Raw genomic sequence first — 27,356 nt, 5'->3', positions numbered from 1 at the left:
GATAAATTAACAAATAATCGATAATCATATGTATTTTGAGATGTAAAAAAACATAAACAACTTTTTATGGAATTAACCTTTCTCCAAATTCTCACCAGTTCCTCTCCTTCTCACCAGACTACACCTCACCATTCGCTCTCTCTAGCCCTAGACAAAGCCACCGCAGAAGCTTATCTCCGGCAAGGTCTCCACCACCATCACCACCTGCTATTTCCCTATACTCTCTATGATGAACCCCAAATATCAACGTTCACCGTCACAGTCACCACGATCTTCACCACCATCGGTAAAAATAAAGGCTTAAAAAAGCGCTCAAAACAAGGAAGCTCTCTTTCCGGACATTCCTCCATCTTTCATTCCTCTCTCTAAACCTGTTGTTTCTCTTCCCTATCTCTAACATAAAATCTAAATACCACCATCGTTCACCGCCGTTGTCACCACGATCTTCACCACCATCAGACAGCCACCATATTTAGGTAAAAATGAAACGAATCATGGCGTTCTCTCCTTGCTTCTACTCTTCTTTGCCAACTCAAAAACTGTGTTCTGCTTCTACTTTTCGTTCCCAACAGATCTAGGTCAGATTCGTATGATTCCAAACTCACATTGACGGATCTGGATCGAGGATCTTCGAATGTTTTAATGGTAAACATCCATAATTTTCTTTAAACATTTATTCAATGAAATGCCTTATTTCTGTCTGGTTTACGTCATGATTCAGATCTTTAAGTGGTTGATAGAAGCAAAACATTGCAATGATTACTCCACCATAGATGGGTTAATACTAGGAAAAAAATCTTTATGGTAAATATGAAACTGTAGATGGTAACTGATGTAATCAATGTTTTAAAAACCGGTTTGAACCGGAAACCGGGAGAGGGAGCGTTTCAACTATTACCGGTTTTACATTGATTTCTGAACCGGATTGAACCGACCGGTTTTTAGAAAAAACCGGTTGAACCGGTTAAACCAAATAAAAACACATTAAAAATAACCATTTACATAATAAACTTTGAATTTTTTTTTTTCAAATCTATTTAGTTTTCTCTAAATAAAAACATATGGTAAATGTTATAAATTCTTTTGATATGTTTGTATTCATCAAAAACTATATTTCGTTTTGGTATTATATTTTATTTTCTTTTTGAAGTATATGGATTGATGTAAAACACTAAAACTTATGGTTATGTGTTATTTTAATGTATTTGGATTCATCTACAACTTATTTTTATGTGTATGTTTAATGTTTGAACTTGTAAACATTAAATTCATAATTTCTATATGTCCGTATGTGTAGGAAAATAAAAAAAAACATGAAAAATATAAAAACCGGTTCATCCGACGGTCGAACCGGTTAAACCAGTTGAATCGGGAACCGGTAATCATACCGGTTCAATTAAAAAACCGGTTTTTAAAACATTGGATGTAATTCCTTCAGTTTTATTTTTTGTTTTTTAAAAAAGTTAAACTTAGCCTTTGGAATTAGAAAATAAGGTAAAATTATAGTTTTTGTCTATGTGAATGTGTGACTGAAAAATAAAACCAAATTTTTGTAATTCACAATCAGGGTGGTGTGTTTTGTGAGTTAATATAGATATTCAAAGATACAAAAGCGTAAAAAGGGTGCTTATCATAATAGTTATTTGGATTTTTTTTTTTTTTATTATTTTCCCTATTTTCTGGATTATTGTTTATATGGTGTTTGACTTTCCTAATCTGCTGTTTATCAGGTTAGAAGGGCTACAATCAAATCATGATTCATGTGGCCTAATTTATATGAAGGTGCGTGCGTGCTCTTCTAATTTCCTTAAAATTTTGTGGTTTTATTGAGATTTGGGTGTGGGCTTGTAAGTATTTGCAATTTGCATTACTAATTATAGCAACTTGCATAAAATATTACAATATCAAACATCATTAACATAAATTGTGAAAGCTTAACATAAGTTAGCAAAAAACTATAATAACTCTTTAATTAATCAAAACATCATAACAGTCAACAATCCCTTTTCATGCTTAAAAGAAAATATTTTAACGAATATATCATTTGTTAGTATCTCAATTGATAGTTGATTTTACAAAAGCAAAAGAATCACAACTGAATAGATGAATTTTTTTATCATTTTTTTTGTTAAGGGTAACATCTACAAAATTTCATGATTACATGGAATTTAAAACCAATACTTGTTATTAGCGTTTAATCAAAATTATATATATATATATATATATATATATATATATATATATATATATATATATATATATATATATATTTGAAAAGATTATTTAGTGCAACGAAATAATAAAAAAAATGCATTTTTGTTGGTATTTATTTCATTCAAAGCATGCCACAAAGCAAACTAATAAATAAATAAATAAATAAAGTTTGTTGTTATATACAACTCACAAAATATTACAATCGAGGCTAAAATATATATTAATATTATAATAGTCCTTGTGAAAATAAATTACATAAATGGTCCTTGTTTAAGTAAACAATAAAAGATTTGAAAGTATAATGCTAAAAAGGGACTTTTTCAAAATATATTCCTAAAAACTATGTTTGGACGCGAGGATTCAAGTATAAATGTCTCTTCTTTCGAATAAATATAAGCATGCAATTCTAAAAACTAAGGCAACAAAATCAGGTGGAGCTGCACATGCTAATATCGACCTATGGACCAGAGATAAGTAAAGCTTTTTAACTTAGCAAGTTGTTTAATAATACATTTGTCATATAGATTTTTTGTACACAATTTGCTTGAAAATGAAGACCAATGTCTTAGGCATGTTACATTGCTTGAAATGGACCAATGTCAACATGCAGTTCGGATGGCCATAGAATGTTAGAGTTTTGATATACTTAAGAAGCAATTTATGCATGTCATGCCTTTGTCAATCAGAGGGAATACCAATGTGAGATAAATATGCATACCATATAGATTGCTATATTTATGTTTGTGTATATATTTGGTTATGTGTTTCATTGTTTTTATATAACATTTTTGTAAATTCTCCGTTTGCCTTTTGAGGTTTATTAGGGTTTAGAGCCTCGAGATTTATTTAATATCTGCCGTTTAGTTACTAAAGGATGTTGTTGGATGAGCTGCAAGATGTTTCAAGCATATTAGTAACACATACGTTCGAGAGCCGAGAGGACACATTGATTAGGTAGGAAATAAGACGTAGATATAGTAGAGGATGGAGACGAGAGTATTCTGTTCACTTATTCACTATGTAGGATAAGTTTTTGGTTTTGACGTCTCCCAAGTGAGGAGAGACATGTTGCGTCGCATGCTAAAATTATAATTTTTTTTATCCGGAGTGTCTTCAAATTAGTTGACCCAACTTTCTTTAAGACATCATAACAAGAGAAGAACCAATTTTTGTCGTTTTATCTTTTGTTTTCGGTAAAATGCAAGAAAAACAATAAACTTGCATCAATCTTTTTACTATAGCACCTTACTTTCATCTCTTTCCGGTACACCATTTTACTTTGAGAAACCTATAGTTTATAACAAATACACTAACAATTTTTATATTTCAAATGTATAGTGACTTTGTAAGAAAAAAAAACTAAAATTAGGTTGATTTTTGTTTGATTTAGCCTTTTGTGTTTAATCATGGAAGATTTTTATAACAAACAATACATATCCACATATTATTACTATAATAAGATGTTCGGTGGAGATACAAAGCCTTGTCCGTCATAGTGCAAATATATATATATATATATATATATATATATATATATATATATATATATATATATATATATATATATATATATATATATATGCAAATACAATCATTTATGCTGGTACCACTGTGTATGGATTTGTAACGCAAAAATCCAATATATATCATATGCACTATATTATTTGTCAGTCACGACGAGTTCAATGGCTTGTTGCATTGGGTTAGGTGTTATTCGTAGAGGTAATTATAAACAAGTATATATTCTAATGCAATGAGTTGGTTGCATTAGAAGTTGTACTTGTTATGAATTACCTTGGGAACACCTTATCCCTCGTTTGCATTGAGTTACAGCCATTTTGTAGCCCGTCCACCCATCCCACCCAAATGTGACATCATAATAAAAATGTTTGTGATTTTGTTTAGATCAGTTGATTACAAATTAGGTATGATACATATCACATCTACTTGATTCTGAGTTACAAATCCATCTACAATGGTACCAACATACATGATTGCATTTGCATATATCCTTATATTATGGCAAACAAAGCTTTTCATTGCCATTGATCGTCCTATTGTAGTAATGATACGTGGATCCGTCATTCTTGGTTATAAGAAGCTTCCATGATTAGAAACAAAAAGGATATAAATAGAAAAGTGATTAGCATACTTCCATTTATCTGTTTCTTTCCATCACATCATTATTGCAATTCTAAGAAAGCACTGTATGTCGAAAAATCAATCTAATTATATTTTTTTATCAAGACTTATTTTTGAAATATAAATACTATTTTGTATTTGCTATAAACCAATAGTTTTTTCAAATTACAATGTTATATCGGGAAAAGATGAATATAGTGTGCTATTATAAAGAGATCCTTACAAATATGTTATTTTTCCTTGAATTTTACAGAAAACAAAACATAATGAGACAATAGTTGGTTCTTCATTTGTCATGATGGATGAAGAAAAGTTGGGTTTGATTTGAAGTCTCCAACTTTTTTTATTTTATAACTTTAGAATGCTTCTCGGCGTATCTCTCATCACTTGGGACATTAGCAACAGTCACACGTGGGACATTGTTAATCGGGGAGCTGATCTCGCATACTCATTAGAAAATTCCCGTATCCATTTTCCATAATATCCAATCCTATATGGTATCTAATCAATGCATTATTACGACACAAACAACATACATATAACATTATATATCATGTGTATATTTACCTGACATCGGTATTCCACTGATTGAGAAAGGTATGGCATATATTGTTCATGTTGTTTCCGGTGTGATTCATTATGTTAAAAGAACTGATATGTTAGCCCTTGAGTTTGTCCCTTGCTCCGAATCAGAATCAGAAGGGGTCCATGTTGTTTCTCTATAGCACATTCCAAATTGATGTGCTAATAAGTATAACAAGTCTCGTTTATTAGTAAAAAAATTTAAAATATCATTAAACAATTATATGACTAATTTAAACAATATCTTAAAATTACCGCAGACTACCCACATACTTCTCCCCCTTTTCATAATCCTACGATTCACACGTTTGCTTTGGGGTGGTTGTGGTGCTTTGGGTTTCATGTGGTTGTATCTTCTTAGACAATGCTATATCGTTGCTCCAACCTTTGTTGTTATCATACAAGTCTTGGTTGATTTTGTTCGTCAAGCTGCCTTTATAGGAATGTCAATGCTCATGATTAGGATTTTTCTCCAATGCTTTCTTTTTGTCTAAACAAGTTCATTTAATAAAAGAATATGTTTGATTGCTTAACATATTTGATTGGAGGGAATCAATAGGTTTTCTCTCCAATGTTTTCTTTTTGTTAAAAGTTCATTTAATAAAAGAATATGTTTGATTGCTTAACGTAGTTATTCAAATGCATAGTATCTGGGAGGGATAATAACTTGAAAGGGTAACGAACTTTCGAATTTGTTCACATTTAGTCACTAAACTTTTTTCGTTATCTATTTGTCATTGAACTATTAAAACTGTTCACATTTTACCCTTATGACCGGCTGTTACCGGTCATAAGGGTAAAATGAGAACAATTTCAATAGTTTAGTGGCAAATAGATAACGAAAAAAAGTTTAGTGACTAAATGTGAACAAAATCGAAAGTTTGTTTCCCTCTAAAAAGTTCAATGAATAAATGTGAACAAACTTCCTTTTGTATTATGTTTTAGCAAATAATTTATTTTTGTTTAATTGTAGCAACATTTGTTGATGAAGAAATCTATGAAATAAAAAAATAAAAAAATAAAAAAACAAAACCCCAAAAAATGTATTAAAAAAAACGAAAAACCGAAACCGAAATAAAAAACCAATGACTTGGTATTTTCAAAAATAAAAAATCACAATTTTCCAATCTGATTTTGGTTTTACAAAAATTCAACTTTCGGATTTCCATATCTAAATCCATCCTGTTTTTCTATCCAAAACTCCCCCTTTATGACATGAGAGAGAGAGAGACATGTAAACACCTCTATATAAGGGGGTCCATACCACATGTAGAGGTGTGCTTGAGAGATGTAACATTAAGAGTGTTAGTGTGTGTTAATTATGTAGATTTAGATCTAGATCCTTTTTTGTAAACATCTTTCATAATCAAATGCATCTCTTAACAAAAATAAATAATTTGCTAAAACATAATACAAGAGGAAGTTTGTTTACATTTAGTCATTGAATTTTTTAGAGGGAAACGAACTTTTGGTTTTGTTCATATCTAGTCACTAAACTTTTTTTCGTTATTTATTTGTCACTAAACTATTGAAACTGTTCACATTTTACTCTTATGACCGGTAACAGCCGGTCATAAGGGTAAAATGTGAACAGTTTCAATAGTTCAATGACAAATAGATAACGAAAAAAAGTTTAGTGACTAAATGTGATCAAAGTCGATAGTTCGTTACCCTTTCAAGTCATTATCCCTATCTGGGACCAATTTTTATTGTTTTTTTTAATAAAACTAAAGGTTGATTTTTTTCAAAAACATTCTTTTATGAAGTTAAAAACTAAGTTAAATGGTGTAATTTATTTCATTTTGAGTAACGAATAATGGTGTAATTCTTGGTCTCATTTTGAGCTTGTTGATGAAATATCTTAAATGGTGTAATTATTTCATACATTGTGATTTAGTTTTAATATATTAAGTTAATTAAGGTAGCAATTGATGTCTTAAAAACAGGAAAAATCAAAGGAGGTTTAATCTTACAACTGAAGGTAAAGAACATGAGGGATAAAAAAAAATATATAAAAAGATAATGGCATTAACTGTGGAACTCGTTTTTAATCCTGTAAAATCTTGTAAAATCTTTCTGGGGATAGGTTCTTATCTAAACTGCTATTTTTATGTACTTTTTTTTGTAGTGACGGGCTCTTAAAATCTATTAATAGTTTCATTGTTGGCAACTCAAGAAGACAATTCTAGATGAGAACAAAATATACACTTACCAAGAAAGCCAGGATGAATGCATTGATTGGGCTTTATAACTAACGACGGGCATAGGTTGGAGTCTTACAGATATAAGTAACGGGCATAAGTGACAGACATAAGTGAAGGACAGAAATGACGGACATGTCTAACGAGCATGGCTCAACGGGCATGGCCCAAAGTGTTGGCCCAAAATGCATTACTTGTTGATCAGAACGTGTTGATTCAGCATATCAAAATATCTTGAGCTAAAAGATGATCACGATTCAAACTGATGAACAAATTCTCCTCGTAATTGAGATGACAGGTAATTATATCTTGTAAATAGCTAATGTTTGCAGTCCAGAAAAAAGGCAGAAAAACTCTAACACCCTACTTTTAACTTTGATTGGTTTCTCTTGTTGAAAATTGACTTTACCATTGAAGTGCCATCTCGGGTCCCCACCCGAGATTGTTTCAAGTATCATCGGAGTCAAGGCTAAACGAAGGACAAAGCGAAGATTCGTGGCAAGTCTCTTTATCTCAACCGTCTCGTGAACCTAAGTACTCATCATTCGCCAATGATGAATACCTGCGTTCACGAGACGGTTGAGATAAAGAGACTTGCCATGAATCTTTGCTCTGTCCTTCGTTCAGCCTTGACTCCGGTGATACTTGAAACAATCTCGGGTGAGGATTTGAGATAACACTTCGATGGTAAAGTTAATTTTCAACAAGAGAAACCGATCAAAGCTGAAAGTAGGATATTAGAGTTTTTTCTTTGCCTTTTTTCTGGACTACAAACCTTGGCTATTTATAAGATATAATTAGCTCTCGTCCGAATCAAAATGGAAATTTGTTAATCAATTTGAATCGTGATTATCTTTTAGCTTAAGATATTCTGATATGGTCAACCAACCTGTTATTAATGTCCGTTACTTCTGTCCGTAAGACACAATTAAATATAGAAGTAATGCATTTTGGGCCAAGTATTTTTGTTCGTAACTTCTGTCCGTCCGTTATTTACGTCTGTTACTTCTGTTCGGAAGCCACCCTATGCTCATCGTCAGCCCCCCTATATGAAGTGATATGGGTAGTACACATTTCAGTCCATACTTAATAGTATGCCCGCTTTGTCACCCTAACATCCATATGTATTTGAGAAAAACAAACCATGTACATTTAATTTCAACAAGAAGCCATTATACATATAACCCAGCGATAAAAGAATCTTGACATGCATAGATCAATGTCAATTGAAAGAAGTGGCATGTATCGGTTGATGTCAATTGGGAGAAGGAATTTTTGCATGCATGCGTCAATATCAATAATGTAGATAATATTTTCATTGGAAAGAGTGGCATGCATAGGTTGATGCGTCAAGTCGAGTGGGAGAAAGAATCTTTGCATGCAACTACAGAGAATCACATACGATATATTAGGCCTGGCAATCGTGTCGTGTTCGGGTTGGCGTGTCGTGGGTTGGCGGTTTGGCGGGTCAAAATATGTCAACCCAAACACAACCCATTTAAATATACAGGTCACGGGTTGGCGGGTTTGAAACATAAACCCATATATGATCCACCAACCCATTTATTTATACGGGTTCACAAGTTGGCGGGTTCGTGGGTCCGAATTTTAGATATTTAAGTCTTAAACATCCACATGAAAATTAAAAAGATTCACAAAAACATGTTACAGACTTAGCCTTATAGGTTACGACTTATGACCTTAGACCATCCACCACGAGTCATAATGTCAAAACAGTCAAATGGTCTATGAATAAATGGTATATATTATATAATACTTATTAAATATTAATACTTGATACATAAATACATTTAAAAATATAATAATTTTTTTTATTAAGAATATAAACGGGTTGGCGGGTCAACCCATTTATTTTTTGAGAAACCCATATATGACCCATTTAATAAACGGGTTGACGGGTTGGCGGGTTGAAAAACCAATTTATTTCGTGTCGTGTCGCGTGTTGTGTCGAGAATTGTCAGCCCTACGATATATATATATATATATATATATATATATATATATATATATATATATATATATATATATATATATATATATATATATATATAGAGAGAGAGAGAGAGAGAGAGCAAAGAGCCTGAATTAACAATCACATACCACACATACAAAATATCTAGCAAAACATGAGTAATGAGAAGATGACTTGTGAATTGGGTATAGAAGACATATTCTCAACTCTTTTGCAAGCAGGTTTAGAAAGTGTGGCTAGCCAATATGGATTGCGTCTGTCGGATGGAGTTCTTCTACCTGTCCTACTCAGCATATCAAGGATCCACCTCCAAATAAAATGTGTATTTATGTCAAAACTATGGAGGCATGCCTTTGTTTCCCGATCTCCAAGTTTTTTGAAGATTTATTATCTCATTATTTTATACACATAAGCCAATTAAAGCCAAGTGCGATGTTCAAAATTATGGCATTTGACCTCCTATTTAAGGAAAAAAAAGTTGACCCTTTTGTTCCTTTATTCTGTATTTTCTACGTAATGTTTTAGTGAAGATCAATATGTTTTCTATAACCGTGATAAAGAGAGACAAATTGCAACAAATCCAAAAATACCATCTAGAAATGGAAAAATGAGTTCTTTTGGGCGAGCCTAAACCTCATACCCTAAGGGATGGTCTTTGGTGACAAATCAAGGATGGTCAATGACCCGACCATAAAAATATCACCCCTCAACTTCGTAAGGACTTAAGCAAAATAGAAGGGTATTGTGTACCAGGAAATGAGATCAACATACTCGTTTTTGTTGCTAGTGGAAAGAGTTGTGTAGGATCGACACAACAAACTCATAGTCTCCATGCTAAACGTGAGGATTAATGGTAAGTGACTGTCATTTTCTAACAACTCTTACCCATAATTTGAAGTGTGATTTTCATATTATTTTTTCTTGTTGTGTTTAAAAAAAAATATATATTTGAATATGTTAAGGCTCTTCTGTGTGATTACCAAAAGGAATGCAAACTAGAGGCAAATGTTGTATCTTTAGATTTCTACTAAGGTAATGAGAGGTAATGGCCTGTGATGAAGACAACAAGAGCAATATTACATGTTAATGAAGATGATACCAATTACCAGAGTGACAATGATAACACATGTCAATCTGTAAGCCTTGTAAGCAAACCACTTTTATGTCAGGCTTTGCCTAGTTTGCTAATACACCATCCAGAAAGAAGAGAAAAGACTGCTCAATTGGTGTCTACTACCAACATCACAGACGCGAAGCACCGTCAAGGTTCTGGCGGTAAAAGCAGAGTTGATTTTATGAATGCCATGCAAGGAGTAGCCATGGAGGTTCCTTCCGTTTGAAGAGGTACCACCTTGTTAGAAATTTGGGTTTAATGACACTTGGAAATATGAGAATCGTGAATATCACTTTCAAATCGAAGTATTTGGGTGATACTCCCAAATCCACAATTGGATAAGATGAGGAGAAAATTAGAGAAAAAGAAAGAGAATGAGAGGGTATGTTTTTCGTGAGTACCAGATTATGACAAAAAAACTGGTTTTTGATCTTTTTCTGAAAACTGTCACAAGACAGTTTCAAACTGTCACAAACCGCCAAAACTGTTAAAACGGGTATTTGAATAAGAGTCAAAAACTGTTAAAACAACTTGACCCCAGCTAGGGGCTCTGCCCCTTGGACCCTGCCAGGGGCTGCCACCCCTTAGACCTCCGTTCGTTTAGGGGCTTCGCCCCTAAATAACTATATACTTTGAATCTTAAATGAATTTAAACAAGTGTGCACTCCGTACCTTTCGTACTTGTTTAATATTTATCAAAATTGATTTTGGTCAACAAGTCAACCTATTACACTTAAATACAATTAGCGAAACAATTCACCAATAATCCTCCACCCCCCCCCCCCCCCCCATTTAAGTGTAATCTTGATTAACTTAAAACATAACATAACAACAACAAACTCATGCATAAATGAAATGTCGTGACGATTGAATTTCACATTAGTATATTATTCATTCCAAATATTCAAATAGCAGGGTGTCATTAAGGTTTGAAGTTTGAACCCTTTCTATTCATAATGAATACATGAAGATAATATACATCACAATTTACATTCTCAAAGTTCTAAATTGACACTATATTTTACTAGCTCGTGTTTCCATCCTTCAATAAACATATCAAAGTCAAGTCTTAACTTCTTGAAGAAGCTAAACTTTATGCTTATATAGGTAGCTCTTTTGTTCTTGCACCTAAAATGCAATTTTCAAAGAACTTATAAGAAATAAAATTTCAACCTCTTTAACTTGTAGTATTAAACATATACCTTGGGATGATGATAATAATGTGTTTCAATCTTCAAATATCAAGCTTTCCACATTGAACTCAACATCTAATATTGCATTAGATGAGAATTGGGTATCTTAATATAAAAAAATTTAGATGGACTTTAAACCCATCCCTACAGCTGCCTTGTGTACATGATCTTTAGCTAACCCTTTGGTTAAATGATTGGCTAAGTTTAACCGAGTTCTCACAAACCCCACACATATCACACCAGTTATGATGAGCTCACGAATCATGCTATGTATAACACAAAATTGTCTAGACTTCCCATTATACACTAGACTATAAGCTTTAGCCAAGGTTGCAACACTATCACACCTGATAGAACTGGTAGATATCGATTTTGACCAGAGTGGAATTTCATAAATCAAATTGCTTAGCCACTCAGCTTCTTTACCAGCAACAGAAAATACAACAAACTTAGATTCCATGGTTGAGTTAGTAATACAAGTCTGTTTCTTGGATGCCTAAAAAATGACACTTCCTCTAAGAAGAAACACCTAACCACTTGTAGAGGAGTTGTTAATCCAACTGGCATCAAAATAACCTTTCAAAACAGAAGGATAACTACTATAAGTTAAACCATAATTCATGGTCCCTTTCAAGTACTTGAATACTCTACTCATAACTTGCCAATGATGTGTACTAGGATTATTATTTACTAGTATATCTGCTAAGCCTTCCCACAGAGTTTGCTATATCACGCTTAATACTAATCATGACATACATTAGACAACCAATAGCTCTTGAATATTCAAGGTGAGAGGAGGGAGATCCTTTACTAGGTAGAAGCTTGAGACTAGGATCTATAGGAGTGCTAACAGGAGAACAATTCTTAAAGTTAAACTTTTTCAATATTTTCTCAATGTAATAAGATTGAGAAATTGTAATCCTATTGTTTCCTTGTTTAATTCTTATACCAAGAATTACTTCAACCTCCCTTAAGTCTTTCATTTCAAAACTAGATGTTAATAATTTCTTGGTTTTATCTACTTCTTCTAAATTAGTACCAAAAATCAACATATCATCCACATATAGACACATCATAACTCCTTTACCAGAAGTATCAAATGTGCTATATACACACTTGTTAGCTTGATTTAATGCAAAACCATTAGACAAGACAACATCATCAAACTTTTGATGCCATTGTTTTGGTGCTTGTTTCAAACCATATATGATTTCTTCAACTTGTACACTTTGTGTTTATATCCAGGAATCACAAACCCTTCAGGTTGTTTCATGTATATTTCCTTATCCAGTTTATTATTCAAGAATGCAGTTTTCACAATCATTTGGTGAATCACAAGATTATGTATAGCTACAAGAGCTAATAATAATCTAATAATTGAAATGCTGGCAACAGGAGCATACGTATCAAAGGAATCAATGCCTTCCTTTTGTCTAACGCCTTGGATAACCAATCTGACTTTATACTTATCAATTGTGCCATATACCTTCATTTTTCTTTTGAGGATCCATTTACATTTTTTTGCAACCAGGAGGCAAATCAGACAATATCCAGGTATTGGTATGCATGATAGAATCAATCTCATCCTGAATTGTCTCTTTCCAAAAATGAACATCCCTAGAAGTCATAGCTTCACTGAAAGTCTTTGGATCATCCTAAATATTAAAACAATATTGATGTTGAGACACAGTCTCATCCCTTGTTCGTTCAACTAAATATAATTGAAAATTAGAGCCAAAAGATTTAGCTTTTCTAGCTCTAGTACTCTTTATAAGTTCAAGCACAAAACATCTACCACCAAAAGCATCTTCAGCTTGAGTTGTGTTCTTGCTGAAAGATTGATGAATCATGTCCCTTGGTCTAGGTATAGATGTAAATCTTTCTTTATCAAAGATAGCATCTCTTGACTCTATATCAGTGTTCACAGACATAAAGTTATTAGATTCTAAAACATAAAATCTATAAGCTTTGGAATGGTCAACATATCCAATAAAGATACAATCTATACCTCTTTCACCCAATGTTTTCCTTTTGGGTTTAGTGAGACTCATAACTGCTCGACAATCCCAAATTTTGAGATAACTCAAATTTCATACCTTTTTACACCAAAGTTCATAAGGAGTATTCTTACTCCTTTTGTTTGGAGTTCTATTCAAAATATAACATGCAGTTAACATAACCTAACCCCTAAAACCTTCACTTAAACCTGAATATAACAATATGAAATTACCCATTTCTTTTAAAGTCCTATTTTTCCTTTCAGCTACACCATTTTGTTGTGGTGTATAAGGAGCCGTAGTTTGATGTATTATTCTAGTTGATTCAAAATAAACCAGATCATAATACTCACCGTTTCTATCAGTACGCAAAACGTTTATTAATTTATTTTTATGAAGTTCAACCTCTTGTTTATAAATCTTAAATTTATCAAGAGCTTCATCTTTGGATCGTAGCAAATAGACATAACAATATCTAGATACATCATTAATAAAAGTAATAACATACTTTTTGTTTCCAAAGGAAGGTGTTGCATGGAAATCACATAAATCACTATGTATAAGTTCCAACACCTTGTTTTCCCTAACAACATCTTTGAAAGGTTGTCTTGTGATTTTAGTTAACATGCATGTTTTATATTTTTCATTATTTATATCAAAAGCAAGAATTAAACTCATTTTGACATGCCTTTTAATCTCTTATAATGAATATGTCTTAGTCTAGCATGCCATAAATTAAATTTATTAAAGTTATGCTAGTGGTAGAAGAAGCCATGCAAACAAAATTATCATAACTAGGATAATTAATATTAAGCATAATCATTCCATTACATACATATCCGAAACCCATAAAAGAACCATGTCTTAACAAGATATATTATTCACTTTCTAATACTTGTTTGTAACCATAATTATTTAAAACAATTTCAGACACAAAAGTCTTTTGAATCCTTTGTACATATAAAACATTGTTCAGACACAAACATTTTCCAGAAGTAAAATAAAGTAAAACAGATCCTAAACCCTTGATTGGTTCAGTTGTAACATTTCCCATTTTCAATACATATATACCTTCAATTGGTTGACCTTCCTTGAACCAACGAAGATCTTTACATATATGGCTTGTTGCTCTCGAATCAACCCACCATGCAACATCATCATTCTGCACATAAAATGCTTCAGAAATCACATAAATATAATTATAAACATATTTAGAATTCTGCATGGAAACATAAATCTGATCTTGTTACTTTTCTGGATCCTTGGGATCCACTTGGTCCAACACTATCCTTCTTTACTTTACGAAGACGTCAATCTTTCTTGAAGTGACCCGGCTTGTTATAATTCCAACAAACCAACTTAGCCTTCTTGTTAGAAGACTTTTCATCATTTCCTTTAAACTTCCTTTTTTCCATTAGACTTCTCGGGGTTCTTTAAACTTTCTCCTTCTACGATGTTCACAGAAGAGGAACCAACTTGGTTCTTGCCTTTAGGATTGTTATCAAGTTTTTGAGTCCTTAAGGACTCTTCAATCCGTAAATGGTTTCCAAGTTGAGTCAAAGTTAATTCCTCTTTGTTATGTTTTAGATTATGTTTAAAATCTTTCCAGGAAGGGGGCAGTTTTTCAATGATCACAGTCACATAAATGGCTTCATCCATTTTCAGATTGTGTTGAGCAAACTGTCCCGAGATCCTTAACATTTCATGGAATTGTTCCATAATAGGCCTATAGTCAGTCATCTTGTAACCCATAAAGTTACTTACGAGAAACTTATTGCTTGAAGCATCTTCAGTCGTGTATTTGGATTCAAGAGAATCCTACAACTCTTTTGCAGCTTCAACATTTTGGTAGATATCAAACAGAGAATCAGACATACCATTGAGAATATGACCATGACAGATGTAGTTATCATTGTCCCACTTTGATCTTCTCCTTGTTGCCTCCAAAGTTTCATCTTCAACAAATTTTGGCATGGGTGTACTCAGAACATCGACCACTTTCAGAGTAGTGAGAAGAAAGTGCATCTTCTTTTGCCATCTATGGAAATCTTGCCCTTCAAACTTGTTTAATTTGTCATGATCACAAAATACTTCGATTTTTGTTAGAAATTTGGGTTTAATGACATTTAGAAATCTGAAAATCGTGATTATCACTTTCAAATCAAAGTATTTGGGTGGTACTCCTAAATCCTCAATTGGATAAGACTCAGAGAAAATCAGAGAAAAAGAAAGAGAATAAGAGGGTATGTTTTTCATGAGTACTAGATTATGACCAAAAAACTGTTTTTGATCTTTGTCTGAAAACTGTCACAAGACAGTTTCAAACTGTCACAAACCGCCAAAACTGTTAAAACGGGTATTTGGATAAGAGTAAAAAATTGTTGAAACATCTCGACCCCTGCCACAAGCTCTGCCCCTTAGACCCTGCTCCCAAGGAAGCTGCCCTGGACCCCCGTTTTTTCAGGGGATTCGCCCCTAAATAAAAGTGTACTTTAAATCTTGAATAAATTTAAACAAATGTGCACTCCACACCTTTCTTACTTGTTTAATATTCATCAAAATTGATTTTGGTCAACAAGTCAACCAATTACACTTAAATACAATTAGTGAAACAATTCACCAACACACCTTTGGTACAACAAGCTCACTTGTTATTCTGGGTGATGGTTCAGGCTCTAATTGTGGGTCGTGGACACCTCAAACGTCCTGCAAGGCCGATCGTAGTGGAATTTTTCATCCATCTTGGAATATCACTTGTGAAACCGATGTGTTGGAATCGACATACATCTCTGAATTCATATCTAATGTCTTTCCACAAGTAACTTTATCCCAAATGGTCAAGATGAGCACCGACGAACTCACCAATAGACGTCATGCCCACATGGTGCGGTCAATGGCCTATAATGTGGGGTTTGATAAACGGCACAAAACTGAACTTGAAGAGGCTCGAGGTCTAACAGTCGTGGCCTCCACTGAAGTATCCGAGTATAAGACCAAATATGAGCTTACCAAGAAAAACCAACAAGAACATGATCGTTTGGTTCGTCAGGTTTCCAACCTAGAACTCGAAGTAGCCAACCTTCGTGTTAGCAATAGTAAGTTAAATGGTCGACTCACCCACTCAAGGAATGATATGGATTGGATGCTACAAGAACGTATTTCCGAATCTTTTGATAAAGCCATGTGTTCCGAGACATTTATGAGTAACTCCAAAAGACTTTACAAAGCATATAATGATTATTGTTTAGAGCATGTATGCAAATTAATGAAAGAAAAGTATGGATTTCAGATCCCGGAACATCGGATGCCGAGTGGGAGTTACGAAGAATTGCAACATGCTTTGCCAACCTCTCCCAACGAAGATTATTTGGCATCATCTGGACTGGACCAATCCAGTTTTGAGGCTTTTAAGGCCTCTTTGATTGAAGAAGAAGAATGATCTAGGCTTCTTATAAGATGTATTGTTGTGTACCCTTGTAATGAATGTATGTACTTTTTTCATTTGTAATGAATGTCTTTGGGTATTTTTAAGTTCAAAAAATGATGATTGTATACTCTTTAGTGCATGGGGAGAGAGTATAGGACATGTTCTCCTCTCGTAAAGGGTGAATTGTGTAATGTATAATGCTCAAACTCTCTCATGTCGTCGAGAGTAACTTCTAGGTTATTTGGATAACCCAAGGAAGTTTGTCTATGCTAGGTGTGAAGGTCACCCATAATATGTCTCATGTGAGCAATCATATGCGGGATAATGAGAGAAATTGCTAAAATTGATCACATTCAGAAGTTCACATTTGAAATTCCTCAAAGCACTCAAATGTTGTGATTCAAACTTGTGAAGTACCAAATGTAAATGTAGGACATAAGTACGAGAGTTCAAATTTAGACGTGTAAGAAACAAAAAATAATGTAAATACCAAAACTTTTGAATGAAGGAGAATGCTTTGCCTCCTAGAAGTTATATTTCCTTAGGTTTATGATGTTCTACGTGCGAGGCATTGGGATTCCTTGGAGTGTTTCGAGCACATAAGACCCGTTTTGGTGAGCTTCTATCACTTTGTAAGGGCCTTCCCAATTCTGGCTCAACTTCCCCTGATCTGCAGCTCTACTCGCTTCGTTTCGTCTAAGCACTAAGGGGCTCGTTGTAACCAATGGTTCCTTTCGAAAGCATCGAGGAATAGGTCAAAGGTGTTTGGCTCGCTCAGGTTGAGTATCGATTGTTGAGAGATTTGTCAACTTGTTGTATATCTTGATATCTATAGTCTATGATGAGCAGTTGTTGATCGGTCGATCAGTTTCAGAGTTTGGTATGTTTTGTTCCTCATTCTTGTTTATGAAATTATTGTTCATACCAGGCTCGAGTTTGGCAGATGTCCTTGGTTATTGGAAGTTTGGATGTTGGGGCAGTGTTGTTTAGTTTTTCAGGTGTGGCTTTGGATTTGCGCAAAATCAAGTTTTGACATGTTGCGTCAGTAGAAGTGGTATCTCGATTGACCCGTCCAGGGTTTTGACATCATTTCTGAATGATTTTGGAAGTTTTATCGAGCTAAGTTACATATTGATAGGATCCGTTCAGTTTCATTCAAGGCGTAGGATCTTTGTTTTGGCTGAATGAGCATGTTTCTTTTAGCGGTTGAAGTTCGTCATTTTGGTTAAATCTACAGGTACTACACCCTCTGGGTAAGGTTGTGAGGAAGAAGGAATGTATTTAGTCTAGGGTTGGTTATGCGTTTCCCTTGGGGATATAAGTAATTTGAATATAATAACATGAGAGCACTTGGCTTGGGTTGTGTTGAGAGAGATGTTGATGGGGTTCCTACAAGTCGGTGGGTTGATGGTTGAGTATCTTTAGGCCCTTGTGGTGCTGGTCTTGAGTCTTCAGGATAATAATGAAATAACTATAAGATTGTTGTGATACCGTGAGCTTATCATCCTAGTGGGTAGATGGTGTCACGATGTATTGTGAACTAATGGTTGCATGACTCACATGGGAGGGACCCGATGGTTATTTGATTGAGACTCTTAGGTCTCGGATCATTAGTCTTATTGGTATGGTTGGATGTCAGTGTGTTGTTTTTGGAAGTTAGGAGATTTAGTGACCAGCTGGTTTAGATCATGTGGGCAGTTAAAGGTTGTTAGGAGTAATAGTTGTGCATCAGAATTCTCTTACGATGTGCTACATTTTGAAGCGAGTTTTATTGGGGGCTGATTATTTGAAGTTTGGATACCAATGTTGGGTATCGATTATGGAGACTTGAGTCATGAAGTTCGTTTCAAACTTCTCGAGTGATTTATCAGGTGGATGGACACCTCAACTGATAAGGGATTTGGATGGAATGTGAAATTTTGTAAGGACCATCATTATGGTCATGATAGCAGTGGTTTAGTGGTGACTTGTCAGGATGACAAGTGTGTAAGGTTTTGGGGCACAGTTTTTGGATTTGGTATTGGGAGGAATTCACAATCGGTATGTTTTGAGTATTCTTTCAGCATGTTTTGGAGGTGTTCTTAGTCAGGGACAATGGGTAGGTTCGACGAATAGATGATCATCAGTCTTAGGGTAAGGTTTCTAAAGTGTAGACTGATGGCTTCTTGGTTTCGGGGAGTATAGTGACAAAGTCGGTTTGTGGTTGTAGTTCTAAGAGTTCTCGATTTGTGCAAGTTTTCTTTGGAAATTGGGTCATACAGTTAGGGAGAGAAAGCAAACTGTTACGACTGAGCATTTTCAAGTTATTGGGTTGTTTGTTGGCAGTTGTGGGTTTCCAAGCGTTCTTTCGAGTTTTCTTTATAAGATGCCTTGATTTCGAAATGGTTAGAGGGAGTTCATGGAATATGTTGTTGTTGTTTCAGGAATCATATCCGAGACGAATTTCGAGGACGAAATCCAGTTTAAGTGGGGGAGAGTTGTAACATCCTGTATCGAGAAGTTTCTTATTTAGGGATTTTGGACAGTAAATGGGTCACTTAAAGGTCTTGGGCTTCAAGGGAATAGGTTTTAGACCTATTGGATGTTGATAATACTGGTTATGCAATCCGAGCCCTTGGTTTGTGTTTTGGAGTCAAAGGGTAAAATGGAAAAAGTGATGTTTCGAACTTCCTTTTTGGAATAAGGATTTTAGTTCGGTATGTTTTAAGTTAAAAGTAATTAGATATGATTGTCGGGATCTTCAATAGGGAGTCTGACAGTATGTTGGGCGTACACTAGCTAGTATAATGGGTGTACTAGGCTGAAGAACACGTTTTTAGGGCATTATGTTGAGCGTAAATTTAGGTACATTGGGTGTACCGCCGCAAAGTAAAAACCCTATTTTAATGATTTTGAACCCTATTTAAGGTCTCTAACCCCTTGGGGGTCCTTCCCATCATGAGCCTCTAACTCAAAACCCTAGTCTCATCTCACTTATTTTGAGCCTTGGCATCATTTATGAGCTGATTTCTCCATTAGAAGGTGGAATGTTGAAGAACAAAGTAGTGGCAAAGTGTATGGAAGAAGGATTCAAGCATAGATCCAGCAAGATTACATCATTTCTGGACAATTTTGAGTAAAAAGCTTCAAACTTGCTCATTACTTTCATAGATCTTATTAATTTTCATATTTGTCACTTTTTGGTCACTTTAGTGCATAGAGTTTAGATCTTGAAAGTTTGTAACCTTGTTATGGATAAAGTTGGAGACTTGGACTTAATGGATTAAGTTGAGAAAGATGCATTTTTGGTCTTTGAGACTTAAAGACAAGATCTTGGTTGTTTAGACGATCCTAATGGATAAAGCTGGAAACTTTATCCATTATGGAGCTATTAAGAACCATAAATATGAGATCTTCGTCCTTTTATCCCTTCCATGCAAGAGTCAAGATGTCTTAATGGATTATTAAGTTAGGGTTTTATCTTTTGGGCCTAGTGTAGCCATGGAAAGTCATAAAGGTGGAAACTTTATGAATTAGAATGATGTTATGGGTCTGGATATGAGAGGTCTTTAAGGAATAAGTTCTTAATATGAAGTTTTTGATTCAGACGGAGTACGATGGGCGTACCAATGGGTACATTATGTGCACTGGGTTAGAGTCTTGTGGTTTTGGATGAGATGCGACTATGCCTGACATAGTAGCTGAGTACGCAGGGCGTACTCAACCAACTGGATCTTCCATTGACTTTTTGACTTTCAGCTTTGACCGTTGACCAAGATTTTGACCAAATGTTATCTAGGGGCATTTTAGGTATTTTGAGTGGTAGTTTGAGTTTAAGGCCCTGGTTTTTGTGTAAGAGATTAGTAGATGCAGTAATCGGAGTAAGGTTCGGTCTAACTATCTTTTCAGACTGTGATGTGAGTTTCCCTCACTGCACTTGTGAGTCGAAGGCACCAATGTCGGCCTACTAGGTTATGTATCCTGGTATAGAGGATGTTGCTATGTTGTATTGATATGTCAGATATATGTGTCCTAGTATATAAGATGTTATGCGGTAGTGATTTGTAGATTAATCTGTTTTTCTGTTGACTGGTTATATGATTATCTGTTTACTGGATATATGTTATCTGTTATATATATGTCGACATAGTGTGGTTGGGTTGAGGAAATACTGCTCTGTGCGGAAGCCAACAAACTCAAGAGCAAGCCATACATATGATGAGGGCCGGAAAGGCAAGTCAGACTTATGTTGTGGGCTTGAGAGCAAGCCATACATACGTTGATGGCCATTAAGGCAAACCAGACTTATGTTGTGGGCTTGGGTGCAATCCAGATATAGGATGTGGGCCAGAAAGGCAAACCAGACTCATATTATGGGCTCAGGGGTAATCCAGTTTGATGGTTGTGGACCCAATATGCATGTTGTTATATGTTTGTGTGGTGGTATTTTGAAGGAACTCATTAAACTTTGGCTTACAATTTTAGTTTTATGTTTCCGGTTGTAACACCTGTTCCAGGAATTGTGTATTGGGTTCAAGCTTTTAAGGTTTTGGTACATGGACTCGGCGAGTTGGGAGTCCAACTCGTCAAGTGGGGGCATTAAATCAAGGACGCGGGATCGAGACCTACTCGGTGAGTCGGAAGACACAACTCGGCGAGTAGGAGTTGTAAGAGGAAACCCTAGTTTTTAGGGTTTGCACCCTATATAAAGATCATTATCTACCCTTGTGGCCTCCCTTAGCATCTTATTATCTCTAAGAAGAACGTTTTCGGCCGTGAACCTTCTTGTCTGGGAGTGACAGCCTTTGTGAGCAATTCTTGGGGTTTTTGGGAAGGATTTCAAAGTTTGAAGAGGAAGGGTCAAGGGAGAAGCAGTAGATCGAGCATCTACTCTGTTTTGGCCATCTCGTTGAGGTATAAATTCGTTATCTTGAGTTGTAGATTTTAGATCTCTTTCTTGGAAGAAAATGGCCATTCTTGAGGCAAAATGAAGTCAAGTTTGGATCTGGACCTTCTAAGGTCCCAAATTGCATAAAGTTGCATCTTTTTATAAGCTTATCCCCTCTCCATGCATGAAAACCTTATTTGAAGGTTATTTTTTGTGTTATGGCAATGTGAGGTCATGCATGCACGTAAAGTTTGCAATTTTATGGGACATCTGCCCTAGAAGAAGATATATCTGAAGTTTGGGACCTTAAGTCCCACTAGAAAGGACCGTAAACATGTTGGACTAGGGGAACTCGGCGAGTCGTGAAAGTGACTCGGCGAGTCAGGAAGGGTTTTCTCATTCACGGTCAAAGGTTCACGGTTGGGAGTTCACGACCATGAACATCAAGGAACTCGAAGAGTCACTAGGGTGACTCAGTGATTTGGTGAGTTAAACAAGGAACTCGACGAGTGTCAAGTTACACTCGACGAGTCAAGGTCAGCATGGATTATAGACCTTAACTTTGACCACCCTGGGGGTATTTATGGGATTATGCTGAGTTATTCACTCATTGATTATAGGCAGTTTGGGAGGAGCAGCGTGAGATATATCTGACTTCAGTTTGCCAGTTCAGCCTTTGAGAAGTGAGAGTTCAGCCTTTGAGAAGTGAGTCTTCTCACCATACCAACGAGTCTGATGCACCAAGGTCGGCCCATTTTATGATAGTTGGTATACTTGTTATGTAAAGGTGTGTAATATGTATGTATGCGTGATATGTGGTAGAGATAGCCTTTGTGGCTAATGGTAGAGACAACCTTTATGGCTAATGGTAGAGATAGCCTTGTGGCTAATGGTAGAGACAACATTTATGGCTGATGGTAGAGATAGCCTTTGTGGCTAACGGTAGAGATAACTTGTATAGCTAATTGATATGTGCCAATGGTAGAGATAACTTTTATAGTTATTTGATATGTGATATGTGGCAGAAGTAGCTTATATAATTACTTGATATGTGTTAATGGTAGAGATAGCTTTTATAGCTATTTGATATGTGATACATGATATAGTAGCTTTTATAGCTAATTGATATGTGATAACGGTAGAAATAGTTTTTACAGCTAATACGATATGTGTCATGTGGATTGTGTGTAGGGTATGCTCTGGGGGACTTACTAAGCTTCGTGCTTACGGTTTACAGTTTTGGTTTCAGGTATCATCAGTTTGGAAAAGAAGAGCTCAGATTGATCGTAGTGCACGCCTATGATTTCCACAATGAATGATTTTGGGACGAACTCTAATAAATTTTTGTGACATTTACCCTAATTTTTTTTTTTATCTTAATAAGCTTAAAAAGTAAGGTTATGTTTTGGATTGTTTTTTATCTTTAAAAGTTTTTTTTGGACAATGTTTATTGATTTATGAGGATAGCAAAATAAGTTTTTAAAAATATTTGAATTAATTTTTGTAGTGAATTTTTTTTATACTTAATCTGATTAAAAAAAAGGTTATGAAAAAAAAATAAGGGAATAAATGAGACTAAATAGTTCAATAAAGATCGTAGGGTCATTTATAGTTTAAAAAAACTAATTCATAAAAACCTCTTGTTCAAAGAATGCAAAACTCCATTTTAAAAAGCATCAATACAATAATTTTTTTTTTACTTATTACTTTTGAAGTAATCTCAAATACATTTTTTACTTACTGCTTTTTAAAAATCCGATAATTCGATAATTTATTTTGAAAGGAATCCAAAACACCCTCTAAAGTTTAAGCGGGTGTTTGGTTTAGTTTTTCACAGCCAAAAGTCATTTGTGGAAAAGTTACAAAAAGTCAGGATTTCCTTGCTTTTTTAAAAAATTCATTTTCTTTGTATAAAAACTCCAAAAATAGTTTTTAAAATTAGTTTTGACAAATATTTTTTGTTTTTTTTTTTTTTAAAATGACGTTGGATCGTAAAAAACTAAGCCAAATACCCTTTAAATACCACCGATAACCAATATTAATACTATATGGAATATATGAACACGTGAGAATTGTTACCTGACCGGTGCTAGAAGCCAAGCCTCCTCAAACACGGCACACTTCCCCAATTGTACGAAACTCGACGGATCTTCGGTCTTCAACAACCGGGGCTCCACACCCGGCGCCACTCCCATCTCCTGAGTTGCCGCCGCTTTCTGCTCCACCGCCGATGAACTCTCTTTCTCTCGTTCCTTTCTCCTCCGCCTGCAGCTCTTCTACCCTCCCAAAACTCAAACCTTTGTACACACTTCATCATCACCCTTACATAAACATCAACCAGGTCATCTCTCTCTCTCTCTCTCTCTCTCTCATTTTATTTTGTTGTTGTTGGTGCTTGATTTGAGTTCTGAAACCCTAGTTCTGTCCGTGTGTATCCGTTTGGGTTTTTTATTTTCTATAGAAGCGGAGAATCAGAAATGGAAGATGCAGGGCGGAGTTAATTCACGATGCGCCGTTCGTCTTTGCTATCGGCGCGTGTGTGCTCAACTCGTTAGTATTTCCTCTCCCTGTAAGTCCCAACGACGAGGAAGATGGTGACTCGGTGATCGATTCAGCTGATGCAAGGTTCGCTGTCATGGGGATTATAAGCTTCATCCCTTACTTCAACTGGATGGTGAGCATTACGACCTTTCTCTTGATTCCGCTGCTTGATTAAGAAGAGTTCATACTCTGTACATGATATTTTTTTTGTGTTCGTTTTTGATGATTGATTGTTGTGTTGTGTCTTATTGTTTGTAGAGTTGGGTTTTTGCTTGGATGGATACCGGCGATAAACGTTATGCTGTATATGCCATCATTTACTTGGCTCCATACTTAAGGTTCTTAAACTTGTCATTTACTCTTTGATTTTGTTGATCTTGAATTGAATTGCTTCATATGTTATAGATTGGTTGTGATTGTAGGACAAACTTATCACTGTCACCTGATGAAAGCTGGTTACCTATCGCAAGCATTCTTCTTTGCATTCTTCACATCCAGGTAAAAGCTCTTCAAGCTCATAGTCTCCAATCACCATAACTACATCTCTGACATGTTTATACTTTATAGAGCTGATAATTATACGATTGGCAGTTAGAAGCAAGCATCAAGAATGGAGATCTTCAGGGATTCCAATTATTTAATGGAGCTTCAAGGAACAAATCTCTAGAGAAAGATGTGAGAATCTCTAAACAGGTACTGACTGATTAATTTAATTTTCAAATATTGTTGATGGGGTGAAAAGTTTTTGGTTGATCAGGGGAGAAGAAAAGATGAACAAAAGTTGCCTTCTTCAAATGATGAATCAAGAAATATGATTAGTGGTTGGGGAATTCCTAAAAAGCCTGCTCAAAAAGCTGATCATTTGGACGAAGAGGGAGATGAAGGGAAAAAACATTAGATCAGATGATTGTTTGATGAATCAATCATTTAGGTAACATTTTATTGATCTCACCAATAGATATAAGTTGTTGTGAAAGAGTGTTTTAGTTTCCACATTTGTTGAAAATAGTGTTGATTGCTCTCAAACTTCAATCATTATAGCATTTACAATTCGAGACATGAACAAAGTTATGTTATTTTTTTCTTATCGGGAACTTTAGATCTACCACTGTGAAAATAATTTTTTGATATTATTTTCATTCGTTTGTTTTCTTATGTTGATTTTTCTTAACTTTTATCTACTTCTATCAGAACTTTAATTTGTAATGTCTTTTTCACAATATGGAATGATTATTTCCAAGAAAGTCTAAAAATGCCATCTTTTAATATATAAACAAGGCCACAAGGGGTAATGTCACTATTTTTTGTACTTAGTTACTGTGAACTATTTAGACCTTACTTACATGATTGTTTAAGTTTTATCAATATGGTTTCTAACAGTAGGTGTTTTACCGGTTAGTGCCTTTTTTTTTTTTTTTAAAACTACATGTCATCACTCATCCCAAGGTTGAAAAAAGATAAGTAACTTGAGCAAAATTGGTTACATGGCATTCATGTGGCATCCATGTCAGCTTTAATACTTTATTTAAACAACTCCTTACAAAGGTGTTAGGCATTGGAATCGACCAATTTTTCTTGATGATCACGTGGACCTTGTGGATACCCTGATTGGGAAAGTACATGTTCATTAACAAACAATTTCAACTAAGTAGGTTGAATAGCTTCCAAAAACTTGAAAAAGACGATTTGTGAAAATGCTTTATAGTTTTGAGAAACTAAAAATGTTCAGCAAACAAACATTTCTATTAAATAGACATACGATCGAAATGATCCAAACATGTTATAGATATTAGTCCACACATATTTTATGTACTGGGCCTCATGTAGTATCACATCTCTTCTTGTATAGCTGTCGGGCTTCAGGCCCATTTATCTTGTAATTGTATATTCGTATCCTTTCTAATGAGAATCTAGTAATTTATCGGAAAATAAATTTTGTAAAATGGTACTAGTGTTGTAGAAAGAAAAAAACCGGTTCCTTGCTCTTTGTTTATAAAAGAGCAATGATTTGACATATTTGCTCTTATACGTTGAAGCCATCAACTTCGCCACTTCATCACCATCTCTTCCGTTGCTGCTTATGACGTCCCTTAGCTGTGAATTCTCTATGATAGGTGTGGGCGTTCTTAATTACTTCCTCGATGTTGCAGTCACTAAAAGATGATATACATAATTTTTTTTTTAACGAGACTAAGGGGATAAACAATATCTTTAAGTGAAACAAAGGGTGCGAGTGAGGGGAAAAAACGTGCTGGTAGCCATAAGGGAAAATGACATAAAAGCCCTTAAGTTTTCACAAAAATATCGGTTTTACCCTTGGACATGTTTTAGGTCCGGTAAAGCCCGAAATTTTGTTTAATTTGTTCATTTTTACCCTTGTAGCCGGTTTCCAGGTAACCTACCAGACCTAAAACACGTCCAAATTAAACAAAACTTCGGACTTTACTGGACTTAAAACACGTTCAAGGGTAAAACCGACACTTTTGTGAAAACTTAAGGGCTTTTATGTCATTTTCCCTGGCCATAAATCGGAAATTTTATTACCATTGCCAATGATAATGTGCTTGTTTAACTTGCTCAAATTGAAAAAAAAGACTGAGGGATTCAATCGGTAGGAGTGTAAGGACACATGGTGGGTTATTGGAGACGGGAGGAACTGACTATAAGCCTGTTGACAATGGGCAAGGCGGGGGCGGTCTACTGATGTTGGGTCATGCTCATGATGGAAAGGGTGACTAAGACCGTGGGCAATAATTGTTGTTTTGGTTGGGGTTGTTTTGTCTATGCACACAACCACCCATATCACATCTAGTTTGCTTATCTGACTATGGGAAGAGGATCTAATAGTGTAGGTGGTGGTGTTACTATATTGGTTATTAGTGTGTAGTGATGTGATGACAACAGTGGTGATCAAGGTGGTCGGGTTATTAGAGGCGAATTTAGCCTTGTGGGTGTCTTCTAAAATTATGTTGGATTTAGCTTCATAAAATGGTGGTAAGGGGTCAGACTGTTGGATCAAAGTGGCAAACTCATAAAGGGTATAAGGGTTCGTTAAGACCAAATACTAGTTGAAGCAAGAGACAAT

General features: G+C 35.0%; 1 protein-coding gene across 2 annotated transcripts; it reads left to right on the top strand.

Moving 5' to 3' along the window:
* Positions 1-67: 67 nt before the first annotated feature.
* On the top strand, positions 68-25,426 carry LOC111918850 (uncharacterized). 2 transcript variants are annotated; one of them, XM_052769182.1, is made up of 9 exons: positions 68-476; positions 573-645; positions 1,731-1,782; positions 22,980-24,071; positions 24,192-24,404; positions 24,530-24,609; positions 24,694-24,769; positions 24,863-24,946; positions 25,029-25,426. In XM_052769182.1, the coding sequence occupies exons 4-9, from the start codon at positions 23,961-23,963 to the stop codon at positions 25,167-25,169; spliced, it is 705 nt and encodes a 234-aa protein (XP_052625142.1). In that variant the 5' UTR covers positions 68-476; positions 573-645; positions 1,731-1,782; positions 22,980-23,960; the 3' UTR covers positions 25,170-25,426. The 2 variants fall into 2 exon arrangements, with proteins under 2 accessions (XP_052625142.1, XP_023770234.1); XM_023914466.2 differs by having other exon boundaries at positions 70-476; positions 24,863-24,964.
* Positions 25,427-27,356: the final 1,930 nt, after the last annotated feature.

Source organism: Lactuca sativa, chromosome 3 (genome assembly GCF_002870075.4).
Source record: "Lactuca sativa cultivar Salinas chromosome 3, Lsat_Salinas_v11, whole genome shotgun sequence".
Classification (NCBI taxonomy): Eukaryota; Viridiplantae; Streptophyta; class Magnoliopsida; order Asterales; family Asteraceae; genus Lactuca; species Lactuca sativa.
This window is presented reverse-complemented; position numbering and strand designations above follow the sequence as displayed.